The sequence below is a fragment of the Cuculus canorus genome, chromosome 2 (genome assembly GCF_017976375.1).
Source record: "Cuculus canorus isolate bCucCan1 chromosome 2, bCucCan1.pri, whole genome shotgun sequence".
Lineage (NCBI taxonomy): Eukaryota > Metazoa > Chordata > Aves > Cuculiformes > Cuculidae > Cuculus > Cuculus canorus.
In genome coordinates, this window is record NC_071402.1 from 131,975,047 (window position 1) to 131,989,518 (window position 14,472).

Here is a 14,472-nt window from a genome sequence, read left to right on the forward strand (position 1 = left end):
TAGAGGTCATTCTCTGTGTTCCTGTCTCTGTGTCTTTGATGAGTGAGAGGAATTTTAAGAAATTTTTAATACAACGTTCTGGGTTCTTGTAATAGATTAGTGTGATAATACCAAATCAAGCTCATGTATTATTAAGCAGAAGTCCTTGCTGTGATTAATGGGAAATTCCATTTAAAAGCCAAAGTTATGATATCATCTGAGATACTGAATTGACTGCCTATATTATTTTTTTATAAAAGTTCTTACTTAGTTTTAAAACAAAAATTGGAAAAAGCTATTTACACAGAAGGATTTGTTAGGTATTTTTCCAGTATCACAAAAATAGACAAAAATGCTTATTTTAATACAGTTGTGCAACACATTTCCCAGATGGAAGTAGCAGTCAATTTTCTGAATTACTTATTTATCTCAGTTATGTCTGGAATCAAAATGATTGATTATAGAGGGCTCAGATGAAGACATTACTTATTTTGCATGTGCTGCAGTGACAGGTTTTAGATGGTCCTGACATGACTTCTTTGAAACTAACATAGATCTATCCTTGTCTGCGACGCAGTGGCCCCTGTATTTTGAGTACATCCACATGGCTCAGCTTGCTTTCTTTCCCATAGTTTTAAGTACTATGTCTATATGATGGAAGCACCACAGTTTTGGGGGAAAGCTGCCATTTAAAAGTTGAAAATGGATTTCACAGGAATTCGGCAAACTGCAGATGATAATGAATAATAAATGAACAGAGGATATGCTTGGAGAATGTGTCTCAGCAAGATATAAAATCTTAGTGCACTTCAAAAGATTTATGACTAGATTTTCATTTCAGTCCAACACAGGCAATTTAAATAATGAAATATTTAAGAGAAAATAAAAATAAATATTTAAACCTGACCCTTTATTTAATGTTTCTGTAATTAGAAGATGTAATTTTATGAAACTTTCTTTCCTGCAATGAATTAGAAGAAAACCAAAAGGTTGAGAGTCCAGAATGTTATCTAAGTGATAGCCATTATGTTCAAGTCGCCTGTCTTATTTTATTCTATTCGTAGCAAAGAAAACAACTATAAGAAACAAGATATGAGAAACCTTCCTATTTGATCCTTGAGTATCTTTCTAAGCTCTCTTGTGGCCAAAGAGGCAGAGGGAAGACACAGATGGGAAATATGCGTGCTGTGCTATATGAATAAGATTTCTGTCAGGAGTAAGAAAAAGCAGCGGCTTATCGTCTGGGCTTCTTGCTTTTTTATTAAAAAACACCTTTCAATGCAACTGGGATTTAGGGCGAAACTCAAGGGAAAGATATTGAGTAAAGCATGTGCTTCCAGAGACAAAATGACACAACATGCATTCCTCTTGCTATTTACTTTGTGCGCACAGTTTTTTATTGATACATCTAAGTGGGCTTCAGAAATTAAAATTGTTATCCCTGCCTTACACAGAAGAAGCAGAAGTGCAAGGAGACAAAAATGGTGTATGTAGATCATCCTGCAGGCTAGCAGTGTGGCTGAGAGTACAATCTAAACCTCTTTCTGGCTTCTTAAAATTAAATTGTAATATTTTCTTGTAGCCAGCTTCCTGCTGCCTTGTCTGACGTTATATCTTGCAGCAAGTCTGACCATTTAAAACAGTCAGTGCACAAAGATATTACATTTAATTTCCAATGTCCGGCTTTAGTAGTCTAGTTGAAGAGCTTTAATCAGTCTCCAAAAAGCTGTAGCAGTAAATTTCTTTGTATCTCAGTGAAAAGGGTTTTTCACTTGTTTGCCCTTGGCTAATGTAAGCAGAGTCTGGGATTACAAACAACTGGGCTGGCACAAGTGTGATGGCCTGCATTGACGGATGTACCCTGTGGTTGCGGCAGCCTCGCAACAAACACTTCTGGCCATCAGCACCACAGCAGGAGGCTACGATGAACAAGGGAGAGAAATAAAAGGGCAGAAAATGAGACAGAGGCAGAAAAAGAAAAACATTCTTGGTCATGCTAATAGAAACAGAAATATTTTTCCTTCTCTTTTTAGGACATCAGTGTGCGTGTACTGAAGAAAATCACATTTAACAAACTGAATTGCAAAATTTTTCATGATAGAAGTGAAATTGATATAATTTAAAGTCCCTGTAACCCGTTAAATGTGGCTATTTACCATGAGATGGCATGAGACTTTGCACATATATGAAGTCTCCTAATTAATACCAAGAAATTGGTGCTGCAACACATGCCGATGCCCAAGTGTCATGACAAGGGCTAGTGGTGTTCAGCTATCTAGTGGGATTTATGGTGATGAAAAGTAAAGGGCAAGCCTCAGTTGATTGAATTAGTGTAAAATTCTATGTGTAGTCACTGATAATAGTACTAACAATGAAATTTTCAGGTTAAGTGAAATGTTCTCTTATCAGTGCTTCAGTTAAAATTTGTTTTGAGATTTTTGAGTAAATTCTATGTAAAATGCTGATGGGGAGAAAAACAGTGAATCTTGGTTCAAAACCAAGGGAAAACTTATGTTAACCTATTGTATAGGTTCAAACCAAGGGGAAAGCCTCATATTAATCTATACAAATCAAATCATCCTCTTTAATACGCAGTAGATCCTTTATTGTTTTTTTTCAATAACCTATTCCTTAAAATCAGATTCTGATGCAGACAGAGCTGTGAAAATCTACAGGGACACAGATAAGAATACTTTGTGGTTATTATTATTGTTGCTTGTATAATTGTAGAGCTTTCATTGTAATATGTTAATATTTAATCATGATTACAGATTGTATAATAATTGGAAGTAACTATTGATTTCACAGATTCGCTCATAATTGCCTCAGCTGTTTATGGGAGTGTTTTTGTTTTGTTTTGCTTTGCCTATTGCATAAGAAGAAATAGGTTCTTGCCATGTGTTTTCTTTCATCGTATTTCTGGTAGCCATGCATGAAAAAGGAGCAGAAAATTTAGGAATTTTTAATATGATTTCTAAAACAAATCTTTAGAAGGCAGTTGAAGAACACATGGACCCTCTTCATCAGATGTCTATGTTTAAGTATTAATTATGTTATAATAGAAGTTTTATAACAATGCATCTACTGTGGTGTGTGAGCTGGAAATCGTGGGAAGCTAGGAGAGTACTGGGGCAGGCATTGTATATGCTCACCGTCATTCTATACCTTCTTGAAGCCTCTGTTCTTTGTTGGAGACCAGTATTGGGGTAGGTAGGTCTTAGGTCTGACTCTGTAAAGCTGTCTCACACAGGAGACGCAGAAACAGCTTTCAGCTGCTGGTAATCAGAAGAAAACCCAAAATGTTGGAGAGATACACACAAAGGTTAATAAAGCCTTTCATCCAACTTACAGAGCCTGTGACTGTATTTGCTATGAATGGGAATCATAATTTTGTCCAGAGAGCATTATCTGGCTTTTCAGCCAGCAGTGTGACTAGAGACAGAGTAAGGAGGAGTATAAGGGAATACTTTCGTATGGTTTAACACCACCTCTAATCCGAAACTAAGAAATGTTCATGAACCAGCTTTATATGTAAACAGACTGTGGGCAAGAAGAAACTGTATTCAGTATCCTACAATATCAGAAGTATTTATTACAACATGACTCGAGGCTCAAAGCATTGTAATTGCTTTGTAGAACATAGAAGCTCTATTTCTCTTTAAAGCATGCTGCTTCAATTAAGTATTCCTTTCGTGTATTCATTCAGTATTCATCTTGGCTGCTACTGCTGTACTCTGTAAAGGAAAAATGAATAATTAGAGGAACTCATGCTAAAAAAAAAAAATGGAGGAAGAACTGTTTTAAAATCTGAATAATGTTTTGAGAATTAGGTTAAGTTTATAATAAGCCTAGAGGAAAGGATTTCATTACAGGTTATGACAACACAAAGCCAGATAGTTCTGAACTATGAAGTGTCAGCCTTTCATGTTTGCATATGCGCTAGCATATACTTCAGATTATCGTGTTCCACCACTGCTGTGAGCTGGAGTCTCTCAATTACTTTGGTGTAGATAGCAATTTCCAGGGTGTTACATCACTGTACCTTCAAATTACTTTGGGAAGAAATATGGTATAAAAAGTAGAGCCTTGATTCGGTTTATTTGAAAATTTGAATCTGCAAAAACCAGAGCAACAATATAAATATAAATTGAATACAAATATAACTAAAGTTACAAATATAAGAGGAGGTTGCTTTTTTCTTTTTTTTGTGTGTGTTTTGTCTATTTGTTTTTATAGTGTTGAATTAAGTTTTCAGACCTGACACATGAAGAACTAGCATTATATTAAATAAAGGAGAAAAAAAATCCAGACCATTTTAGTTTTTTATTTTTTTTTGTACAATAGAAATATATACTTTTTACTCTCTCCATGTTTATAAAAGATGAGAAAAAATAATTCAGTATTTATTATAATTATTGATACAATGTTGAGGCAGAAAAAGCATAAAGCAGAGAAAAATACTCTCCACCACTTAAAATGTGGTCTTAGAGCTACCATGAATTACAGTTCAGGAGGCCACTACATCAACACTAGCAAAGCATGTTAAATTCAAAATTTTTTCTTATGGAGCACACAGCCTGCTTTTAGGGACACCAGCTTTCTAGTATACAAAAGTAGTACTTACTAGAGTAAAATAAGTAAAATTTGGTTTCAGCAGTTTGTGTCAAACTTTTTGTGATATTGATGTCAGAGTTTAAACCGGTATAGTTACTCTTAAGTTTACTTCATGTGTGTTATATTCATAATTTTAAGAGATGTTTCAAAACAGATGGATAAAGTTACTTACTATACTATTAATAGTATCAGAGAAGTGCATTTTCCGGCTGGATATTAGTAGGAGAAAAAATAAAAGGCCTACATTTACAGAGTGCCTTAATAATTCTGTGCAGAGCCAGAAAGATTTCTAAAGGGCTGATTTTTGTATATTTTCAAGTTTGCCTTTCTCTTTATTTCATTATTTGAAAGCGTGCATTGGAAAGTTGGGAAAACAATGTGAAATTTGTAGATTTATCTACATTGCTTTTTTTAAATGTTAATTTTTATATTGCCCTGTTAATTTGAGAAGTGCAAACAACATGTTCTTCATAGTCTGAAATTATTTGAAGTGCGGTGTGGCTTGTACTCTCCCTTATACCATCAGGAAATAAAACATTTGACCTAGGAGTCAAATAATTTTTAGGCGTATTTGATTCTTCATTGCCTTCCTCTGAATCACAGACATTATGTTTTATTACATTGAGAATCCTTTCCTTTTTTATCTTTCTTCCATATCCTGAATCCATTTGCTTTGATGCAGACACTGCCTTGCATGTTCTTTTCAACCTCTGGAAGAGGAACCGAGAAAGACAAAAGCATTAAATAGAAATGACAGTCAAGGTGATCCATTGCACTCCCGGAGGGGAGAGTTTGCTGGCAAACAGCAGTCAGCAAGTCATACAGCACCCAGGGAGTTCTGCCACGGGTGGGAAAGAGGCAAAAATAAAGGTTTTGTCTATCAGTGATCTCCTGTTGTCTTGGCACTCCTGATAGTATAAATTACAGAATCTGTCTCTCCAAATGCTGCCAGCGTGTCATCTTGGCAGCATCTCAGATACTATATTAAAAAAAAGAAAAAGCTATCAATAATTCATCTAGAACTACGGCGTTTTACTGTGTTACTTCTTCCCGGTGTAGTAGGCAATATGTCTGTACCAGTGAGACTGTTTCCTGTTTAGACTTCCATGATTAGCCAGTGCCTGTGATAAAAATACTCCATTGCAGCAGCAGTTGTTTTTCCTTTGCTGCCATAATTGTGTAAAGCAAACATAGATAGTGTAGGTATACTGTACCAAGTTATATACATGCTTATTGTATTTTAAGTTAGCCAAGCAGATCTGCTAGTAATTTTGGTGGCAGCTCTGAGGTTGTTATTTACCTACTGCTGATCCCGGTCCTTGACTGGCTTCACTGTCAGGAGCTGCAGTTAGCATCACTGTCATCTCCCAAGTCCTTCAAAGACTTCATGATCTGTGTTTTTTTGATCTCTCTTGAGATTTACTGCTTAGACTTGAATTCTATCTTGTAATACTGGTGTACTTCTGACTCTCAGCCTTGTATCACCCACTTAACCTTCCTGGTCCTCATCACAACCTTCTCATAATACAAAAAAAAATGGTAGATCTCCCGTATTGGGTAAGGTTAGCTTGTTTCCAAAGTTAGAAAAAAGTAGATTTCTCCTAATCAGTCTCTCAATAGTCTCTTTAAATACAATCCTCTCAAAATACTGAAAACTAAGCTGCTCATTGTCTTGTGTAGTCCAAGTCTCTCTCTCTCTGGCATTAAACTATTAATGCTACTTATAGGCACAAAACCATTAACACAAAATGGGTCAAAACCAGTTCTCACTGAAAGTACAGCAAAATTCAGATGCAATCAGTGGCACAACCCTCATTTGAGAAAAATGGGAGTAATGTCTTGCTTGATGTTTAAGGTGTTTTGAGTTTAATTTTTAGAAATACTTGAGGGCTTGATTTGTCTGTTTTGTGTATTTGTATGTGGAGAAAAGCTCAGGGGATTTTCATATAGCCTTCTTTGCCCTGGATCAAAGTTCAAAATAAGTTTTCTCTTCTTCAAATAGCAACAGTTTAATAACTGAAACAATATTAATGTGTAAGATTAAATACTGTGTTAGCTGCAGAACCATCAGTACTTTGGCGGAGGGTTTGTCTTGATTTTTTTGACTCCATTGTGATCACTCCCTGAAATTTCAGAACGAACTTGTGATAGTGATGAATTCACTGACTTTTCTTCTCCCTAACAAAAATAAGTGTTAATCCTTCAGAAGCTTAGTGGGAATCTTAATATTGTATTTTACAGTAATCTCTTTAGAAGACAGAGAATTAAAAATGACAACTTAAACTCACTGTGACTTCAGTGACAACTCCCAACTATCAAAAAGAAGCAAGCTTCCTTTTTATTTCTGTCATTGCCATTTGTAATGCACTGATTAAACAAAGAACATTTAAAAAAGGTATTTTCATGAGACAAATACAGCTCTCTACAAGTAAACTATGACTTATTCATCTCAGTATGTTCCAATAAAAAATCCTATGAAAAACTACTTTGCATTCATAGCAGCAGCTTTTTTCTCTGGCATGAAATGGTTTGAGTGCGCATATATCCCATTGCCCAGGTGTAATTTGATCAGTGCACAGCAGGGAGAGCAGTGTCTGTGTGCTTCATTGGGAAGGAGAGAACCTAAAGAATATTCATAGAGAACAAATTAAATATCATATGGGGCCTTGATTAGTCTGTACAGCTTTCCTAAGTCTTTCTATTGTTGTTACTAGTGCTTAAAATCAGCTGAGGATTTGTGAAAGAACAGCCTCCCCCTCCACCTCCTGCAGCCGTTAAGTGATGATGGTGGGTGAGATTCTTTACATTGCATTCTGCTGATCGTTCTCATTGCTGAATTGCATACTTATGCTACACTAGTTTTGGCTAGATTAATTTTATCCCAAATTTTCATATTTACAAATATCTGTGGCCATGTTAAACACAAATTGACTTAATCTTGGTAAGCTCTGGCTGTCAGTCTTACGTGTGAATTTCAAGGTGTGGGTCAGTCACATATGTAGAAAAATTTATAGAAATCACAGAATCATTTAGGTTGCAAAAGATCTATAAGACCATCAAGTCCAACCATAAACCAGACACTGCTAAGTTCACCACTAAACCACGTCCCTAAGTATCAAGTCTATGCATCCCTGGGCAGCCTGTTCCAGTGTCTGACAACCGTTTGAGGGAAGTAATATTTCCTGATATCTAGTCATCATATATTTTCAGTGATGTCTTGACCAGCAGTCAAAGAAATATTGTAAACATTGGACTGGTGCTTTCTCTTCAGTTGGTGGCAATGAGACGAAAATTGTTGGTGGATTAAGACTACCTTGGGATGCATTTCTTGTTATTTGAACAAACTCACAATGCCACTTTGCTCTGATCAGAGGCTTTTCTTTTCCCAATATTCTGTGATTATTTTCAAGTGCAAACCGTGCCTGGCCTTGATGCTTGCAATGTTTTTAGGGCCACTTAAGTTAGAAGTGAGTTATATTGTAGATTCTTTTTATAATAGCTAGACACATATGGATAGCTTTAAAAGGAATTGCAGAGGAGCTGCTGTCTCTTTTTGTAAGGTCCATATAGAGAACCTGCTCTTTGGCAAGTGTTGGATTCTGCAACAAAACGTGGATGACTTAAGTGAATATTTCAAAGCTATGTGCAGATGAAAAACTGTTATAAGTATTGATTAATGTGGATGCTAGAAATTGCTTTCAAAAGAAAAAAAAAGGTTTTATATTGCTTAGAACAGTTTTGATCAAAGCAAGTTTCTGTTCGTATTGCCAGAAATACATTAATTTCTAACCATTTTTTAAATTTTTTAAAAGCTAAAGGAAGTAATAAAATTGAAGTTCCTAGTCTTCCTTTTGAATAAGGTAAATAGCTTAAAGTAAGTTGCTAATATATTCATTGGTATTGCAAAATTAATTTATTGAACGTTAGCTTCAAACTCTTACTCCTAATAGTCATTGAATATGAACGTGTTACTTTCCCCCGACCAATACGTGCCATAACCTGAAAGAGAAATGTGGCTAGTTGTGAAGAATGGTACCAGTTACGCTTCTTTTTCCCAATTGCTGTTACATTCCTTGAAGAAGTAGTTGGTCGAAATATCTACAAAGACCTGGGAGATGGCATAGAAAAGAGAGAAAATTTGACAGCGTGGGGCTGTGGCAGGGAGTAGGTGGCCAGAATGCAGGAGGAGAGGGTTTTCTACAGGCCCAAGAGAGGACAGAGTTTGCTTCCACTCAGAAAGTCACTGTATGAGAAGGAAGCACAGAGTAACCACAGAGGCTCAGCGAAATTTAAGCTTTTGAAGTACTTGTAGCCTTGTACTCTAAACAGGTTTATTTCATATTTAAACTGAAAAATCAACTTAATGTAGATAGAGGGGGGGGTCAGATACGTCACTAGTAGCTCTTTGTCAGCAACTACATGAACCTACAGGTGCAGAGGTGCTCACATTTGTCGGTATTTACTGGCAATGCTTTTATATAACAGCATACTACTTCACAGCAAAACCAAAATAATACAGTATAGCACTTGAGTCTATCTGTACAGCTCATATTTATTTTGGATCTAGTTCTAAAACCCACATTCTTGTAACCTAAGAGCTTGGTTTTGCCCAGTTCTCACGCTCATGTACAGATTTATTTTGTTCATATTTACATTGCCAAAGGCAGTAGTTAGTGCATTAACGATTAAGTTTTTCTAATTTGCATTAGCATAAACATGTCAATACATTGGATTGAAGATACTTAAATGCCAAGCACAGTTTTTAGGTACAACGTGATTTCTTGACTAATGGATGAATGGTAATTTGGTAGACTTCCAAATGTGCAAACTCTTCATCTGGGTTACAGTCGTGATCTGATCTTTAAAAAAGTGATTTCTTTATTAAACACACCTAGTATACACAAGGTGCACTGATCTGACAAGACAGAAATTTGTAGTCTAGAAGATAAATGATTTAGCTTTATTTTAATCATGATTGTTTCAGTATCTCTGCTTTAGTTGGAGATTTTCTGCAATCTTTATTCTTTTAAAGTTGGCAAGTGTTCATAGTGATGTTCTGGGGAAATGTTATCTTTTAATTCAGTATAAATACACTTAAATACAACAATGAATATGCCACTTATGGAAGTGGTTAGAGATAAAGTAGGATAATCTTGCTGAAATGGAAACGGAAATGTGTTTGTACACAATATAAATTTCTTTTTCTGGATTGCCAGCTAAACCTTGGAAACCCTAATTCAAACTTAATCTGCAAAAAATAGAGGAGTTTCCATGGGCTGACTTGGCGTCTGCCAGCTGGCATTGCTGTCAAGTATTAATGCTTAGGATTTTAGAACTGCAAACAGACGGATCAACCACAGTGTCTGCTTAAAAAAGAGGGAACAAGGAGCAGAGGCCTATCAACAGTCCATTTCCGAAGTGCTACTGATGTTCATGTTGGACAAACAGCTGAAAATTGCATTGAAATCAATGAGAGTTTTAAAGCTCATGGGAATCAGTAATGAGATGTGGCTTCATATTCCTTCCAGTCATTCCATAAGAAAGTGTTGTAAATAATTTTACCAGCCATAATTCATTTAACTTACATTTGCGCAGTACCAGAATTATTATCTTAGCCTGCTTTGGAAATAACCATGCTCAGCCCAGTACCTCCCACAACTTAACTCACATGAATTGTCTTGTTACTTGGGGTCATTCAGACGAATGAGAATTGTGTGACTTGACCCCAGTTTCCTCAAGGACAGTGAGAGTTCCACGGTGAGAGAAATTGTCTTCTGTGTGACCAACCGTCTGCAGATAAGACATCTTTTCTTTGGGAAATGGTTACAGGTTTTTATGTGAATAGCTTGTTCTTTTTCATAGTAAGTCAGTGCACGGTGAGTATGAGGAGTGGTCTTTAAAAAGCTGAAAAATACAGTTGTTATTTTTACCCTCTGATTTCATAGAATCATAGCATTGCTTGATTGGAAAAGACATTTGAGATCATAGAGTCCACCTGCACCTGTCCACTGCTAAATCATATCCCTAGCCTGGCCTGGCTTTTAAATACCTCCAGGGATGGTGACTCAACCACCTCCCTGGGCAGCCTGTTCCAGTCCCCGGTAACCCTCTTGGTGAAGAAAGTAGTGAATATCATGAGTTGAACCAGGTGAATAGTACAGATTTTGATAATGGAAAAAGCAACCATATCAGCTTTCAAGGATATAGGTTTTATTGCTTTTCTTGACAGTAATTATAACAACAGGTCAAGTAATTTCCATAGACTGTAGAGATGTAAAAAAAGCAATAACTTCTGTTCTTTGGAGACTTACATGCTTGTATTTCTCTGTCTTCAAGAACTTACTCCATATAACCGTTCCACAGGTTGTGTGCAACAAACACTCCTCAACTGCCTTTTAATCTCTATTTTAGTTATAATAAAGGAAAGAATAGAATTGGTCTACCTGAAGTTACCTCTACTTTTCAAAATGTCATATGTTGTCATTCTCATTATTTAACACAATGTGGAAGGAAGAGAATGCAATACTAATTGGCATCAAGGACAAAGAGTAGTATGGTACAAATGTGAAGCAAAAACCAAAACAGTCCAGGAAAGGTTGTTCATGTAGGTGAGGAAGAAGATTAGATTCATGCCTTGGAGGGGAGGACTTTGGCTCCCATATTGATAGTAAAAATTACGTATGATGGCTTTGTGATTTCTCAGTTCTCTAATGTGTTTAATTCCTGTGTATGTTCTTGAAATTAATTGTTCAGTTTGTCTAGGATAAAAAATGAAATGTATTGGAAATCATAAAAATAGGAGATGATGCATAATCTCATACTTGTTTTGTGTTTTCCAAGTTCAAGTTTCTCCAAGAATGAAATTCTTAAGATACAGGAAACACAAAACTGGTTCTATGAGCTTGGTTTTGCACCATGGTAGAAAAAAAATTGTGTGCAACATTAGCATTTTCTCTTGTTTTTGCAGGTCCGTGGGGGAGATGCATGGGAGATGAATGTGGTCCAGGGGGCATTCAGACGCGAGCAGTGTGGTGTGCCCATGTGGAGGGCTGGACCACGCTGCCCACGAACTGCAAGCAGCCGGAGCGGCCAGACAACCAGCAGAGCTGTTTTCGGGTCTGCGACTGGCACAAGGAGCTGTATGATTGGCAGATTGGCAGCTGGAACCAATGTCGGCCTGTCCTCTCTCGGAGCCATGAGAAGCCCCAGGAGTGCCTCAGAGGGGAGGAAGGGATCCAGACAAGGGACATCACCTGTATTCAGAAGTCCAATGGAGTGCCAGCTGAGGATGTCATCTGCGAGTATTTTGAACCGAAGCCTCGCCAAGAGCAGGCATGCCTCATCCCGTGCCGGCAGGACTGCATCGTGTCTGAATTTGCCCCCTGGTCTGAGTGCTCCAAGACCTGTGGCAATGGACTTCAGCATCGAACAAGGCATGTTGTGGCTCCACCACAGTTTGGTGGGTCTGCTTGTCCTAACCTCACCGAGTTTCAGATCTGTCAGTCTAGCCCATGCACTGGTGAAGAAAGCCTGTATAGCCTAAATGTGGGACCTTGGAGCCCGTGCTCAGTGCCCCATTCAAGACAAATAAGGCAAACAAGGAAACGAGGGAAGAACAAAGACAAGGAAAAGGACCGAGAAAAGGCAGTTCGGGATCCTGAGGCTCGTGAGCTAATTAAGAAGAAAAGGAATCGAAACAGACAGAGTAGACAGGAGAACAAATATTGGGACATACAGATTGGCTACCAAACCAGGCAGGTCACATGTACTCACAGAAATGGGAAAACTGCTGCTCTGAGGTAATCACTATTTATTAATTTCCACATGTTTATTTTTCTCTTTTTAAAATAAAACGTTGCATAAGTGCACACTGGTATTATTTTACACAATCCTGAATCTCAGTTTATGGGGCACAAGTTATTTCCAATATCAACATCCCTTATTAAACTCAAGATGTTTCTGCGACATAAAACATGCAAACTGTGCTGGAATCATGACAAGCATCACATAAATGTGCACTGTTAAACTCTGCTAACTCCCTAGCTTCTAAATAGATTTCTCAAAAGCCGGAAGATATTTGTCAGTTGTCTGCTCTGCTTCTGTGGGTTCAGGCAAGTTCTTGCTCTCTAACAAGTCATCCGTGCTTGGAAGTGGTGATGTTACTGCATTTAAGGGTCTGGGCACAAAGACTAACAGGAAAATGACCTGGGTCTGACTCACAATAAAAGTAGAAAACATAGAGAAAGATGTTGCATGAGAAGGCAGTACCTGTTCTTTCCAGTACCTTTTGTTTTGAAATGGAAAAGCATGACATATTGTTTATCTTTCCTGATTCCTGTGACAAAATTCCTGAAAGGGAGACTGTGAAACCTCTGTTTGTTTCATGTACGTCCTCTTTTTCTTTCTCTTCTGTGCATTTATGCTGTCTGGGTTTTTTTTTTCTGCTATTTTTAGTTATTTATTCATAATTTTACTTTTCAAGAGTTTTGGCAGTGGCAGATGTTTTGATAAATCTTTCCATACGCTTCTGGCTACTTTTCTGCAACTGTATTATTTTCCACTTGTTTCACCCAGTGTTCTCTTCCTAGCTTGTGTTTTTTCCTTCCTATCCCCCAGAATGTTTTGTCTAACTCGAAAGTCTTCTTTCAGACTAGTCTACCTTCTTCTGTCTTTGACACGATTCTATTTCCTTCCCTCTAGTTTGATGCATGATTAATCAATTTTACTTCAACTGTGAAATGACTAAGCTATCTTGCTGAATGAGGCTGACACCCATTGCTGCTAGGTTAGTGTTTATGAACGTTTTTAGGGTATTTTACTTTGGAGTTTTTGTTGTGCCAGTGAAACATTCTATCCTGGAACTTGTAATTGCCTCAACCTTTCCTATCAGAAACCCTATATTATAGGTTTTAAAGTGTAGTAAATATTTTTTTTGAGTATATTTCCTTTCAAGAGAGGATCCAGCAGTAAAACAGGAAAATTATGAGGGTTTCCTGGCTTAAAGGAAGAACTAAAAGACTTCAGTTGTTTAGGTGGAAAGAGGGACATATGAGTGAACATGTGGAATGTCTCTAAGTATGTAAAACGTGTCATAAGGAAGAATGGAACAATTTATTCTATATATATTATAGATGTATAGGAAAAACAATAATGGGCTAATCACAACAGTGCTGAATGAGTGTAGACTTCTCAATACTGGGAACAGTGAAGCTCTGGAAAAGGGCGGAATGTGTGCCACCTCCATCATTGAAGGTTTATAAGAGTAGGCTAGGAACGCATATGTCAGTAATGACACACCTCCAGTAACCTTTAGTTAAGGAAGAGTGGCTGACTGCAAAGTTTTTCACAGTCTCTTCTAGCTCTGGTTTTCTCCAGTTCTTTCAGATTTTGACCCACATTTGGATGAATGTTTGCACAAGGAATCTCAAAATCAACTTGCTCAGGCAGTCCCATGTGATGGCTGCAGCACTGGCTCAGTGCTAATACAGGAACAGGTTGCCATCTCCAGCCTCACATCTTGCAACACACACTGTGCCTCTCCCAGGAACATCATTAACCTTTAAATACAAGGAATAATTTATCAAACATATCAGCTGCTAGCAGATAGCAGCCAGCTGCTGTGTTTGAAAGTCCCCGCGTTTTTGTGAGGTTAAACAAGTAATTCAGAACAACCATGTTTAAAAAAAAAGGAAAGAGAGCAGAACAGTTGTGTGCCGAGGCTCTCATAAATGGTAAAAGTAAAAATGTAATGGGAAGTGAATGGCATAATTTTCTTATCATCTTTACGCTCACCCTTGAATCTGCTCAGGTCAGTAATGCAATCTTAATTTCAGATACTCCAGCTTATTATACCATATATACACTTTTCAGGTTGTAGTA

At 37.3% G+C, this 14,472-nt stretch overlaps 1 protein-coding gene across 1 annotated transcript in view; it reads left to right on the top strand.

Annotated features, from left to right (window-relative positions):
• THSD7A (thrombospondin type 1 domain containing 7A) overlaps nt 1-14,472 on the top strand; it is a 280,961-nt gene that overhangs the window by 143,365 nt on the left and 123,124 nt on the right. Inside the window, exon 3 of the mRNA XM_054059364.1 lies at nt 11,561-12,392. Coding sequence (XP_053915339.1) covers nt 11,561-12,392 — 832 coding nt within the window. The remainder of the gene's footprint in view (nt 1-11,560; nt 12,393-14,472) is intronic.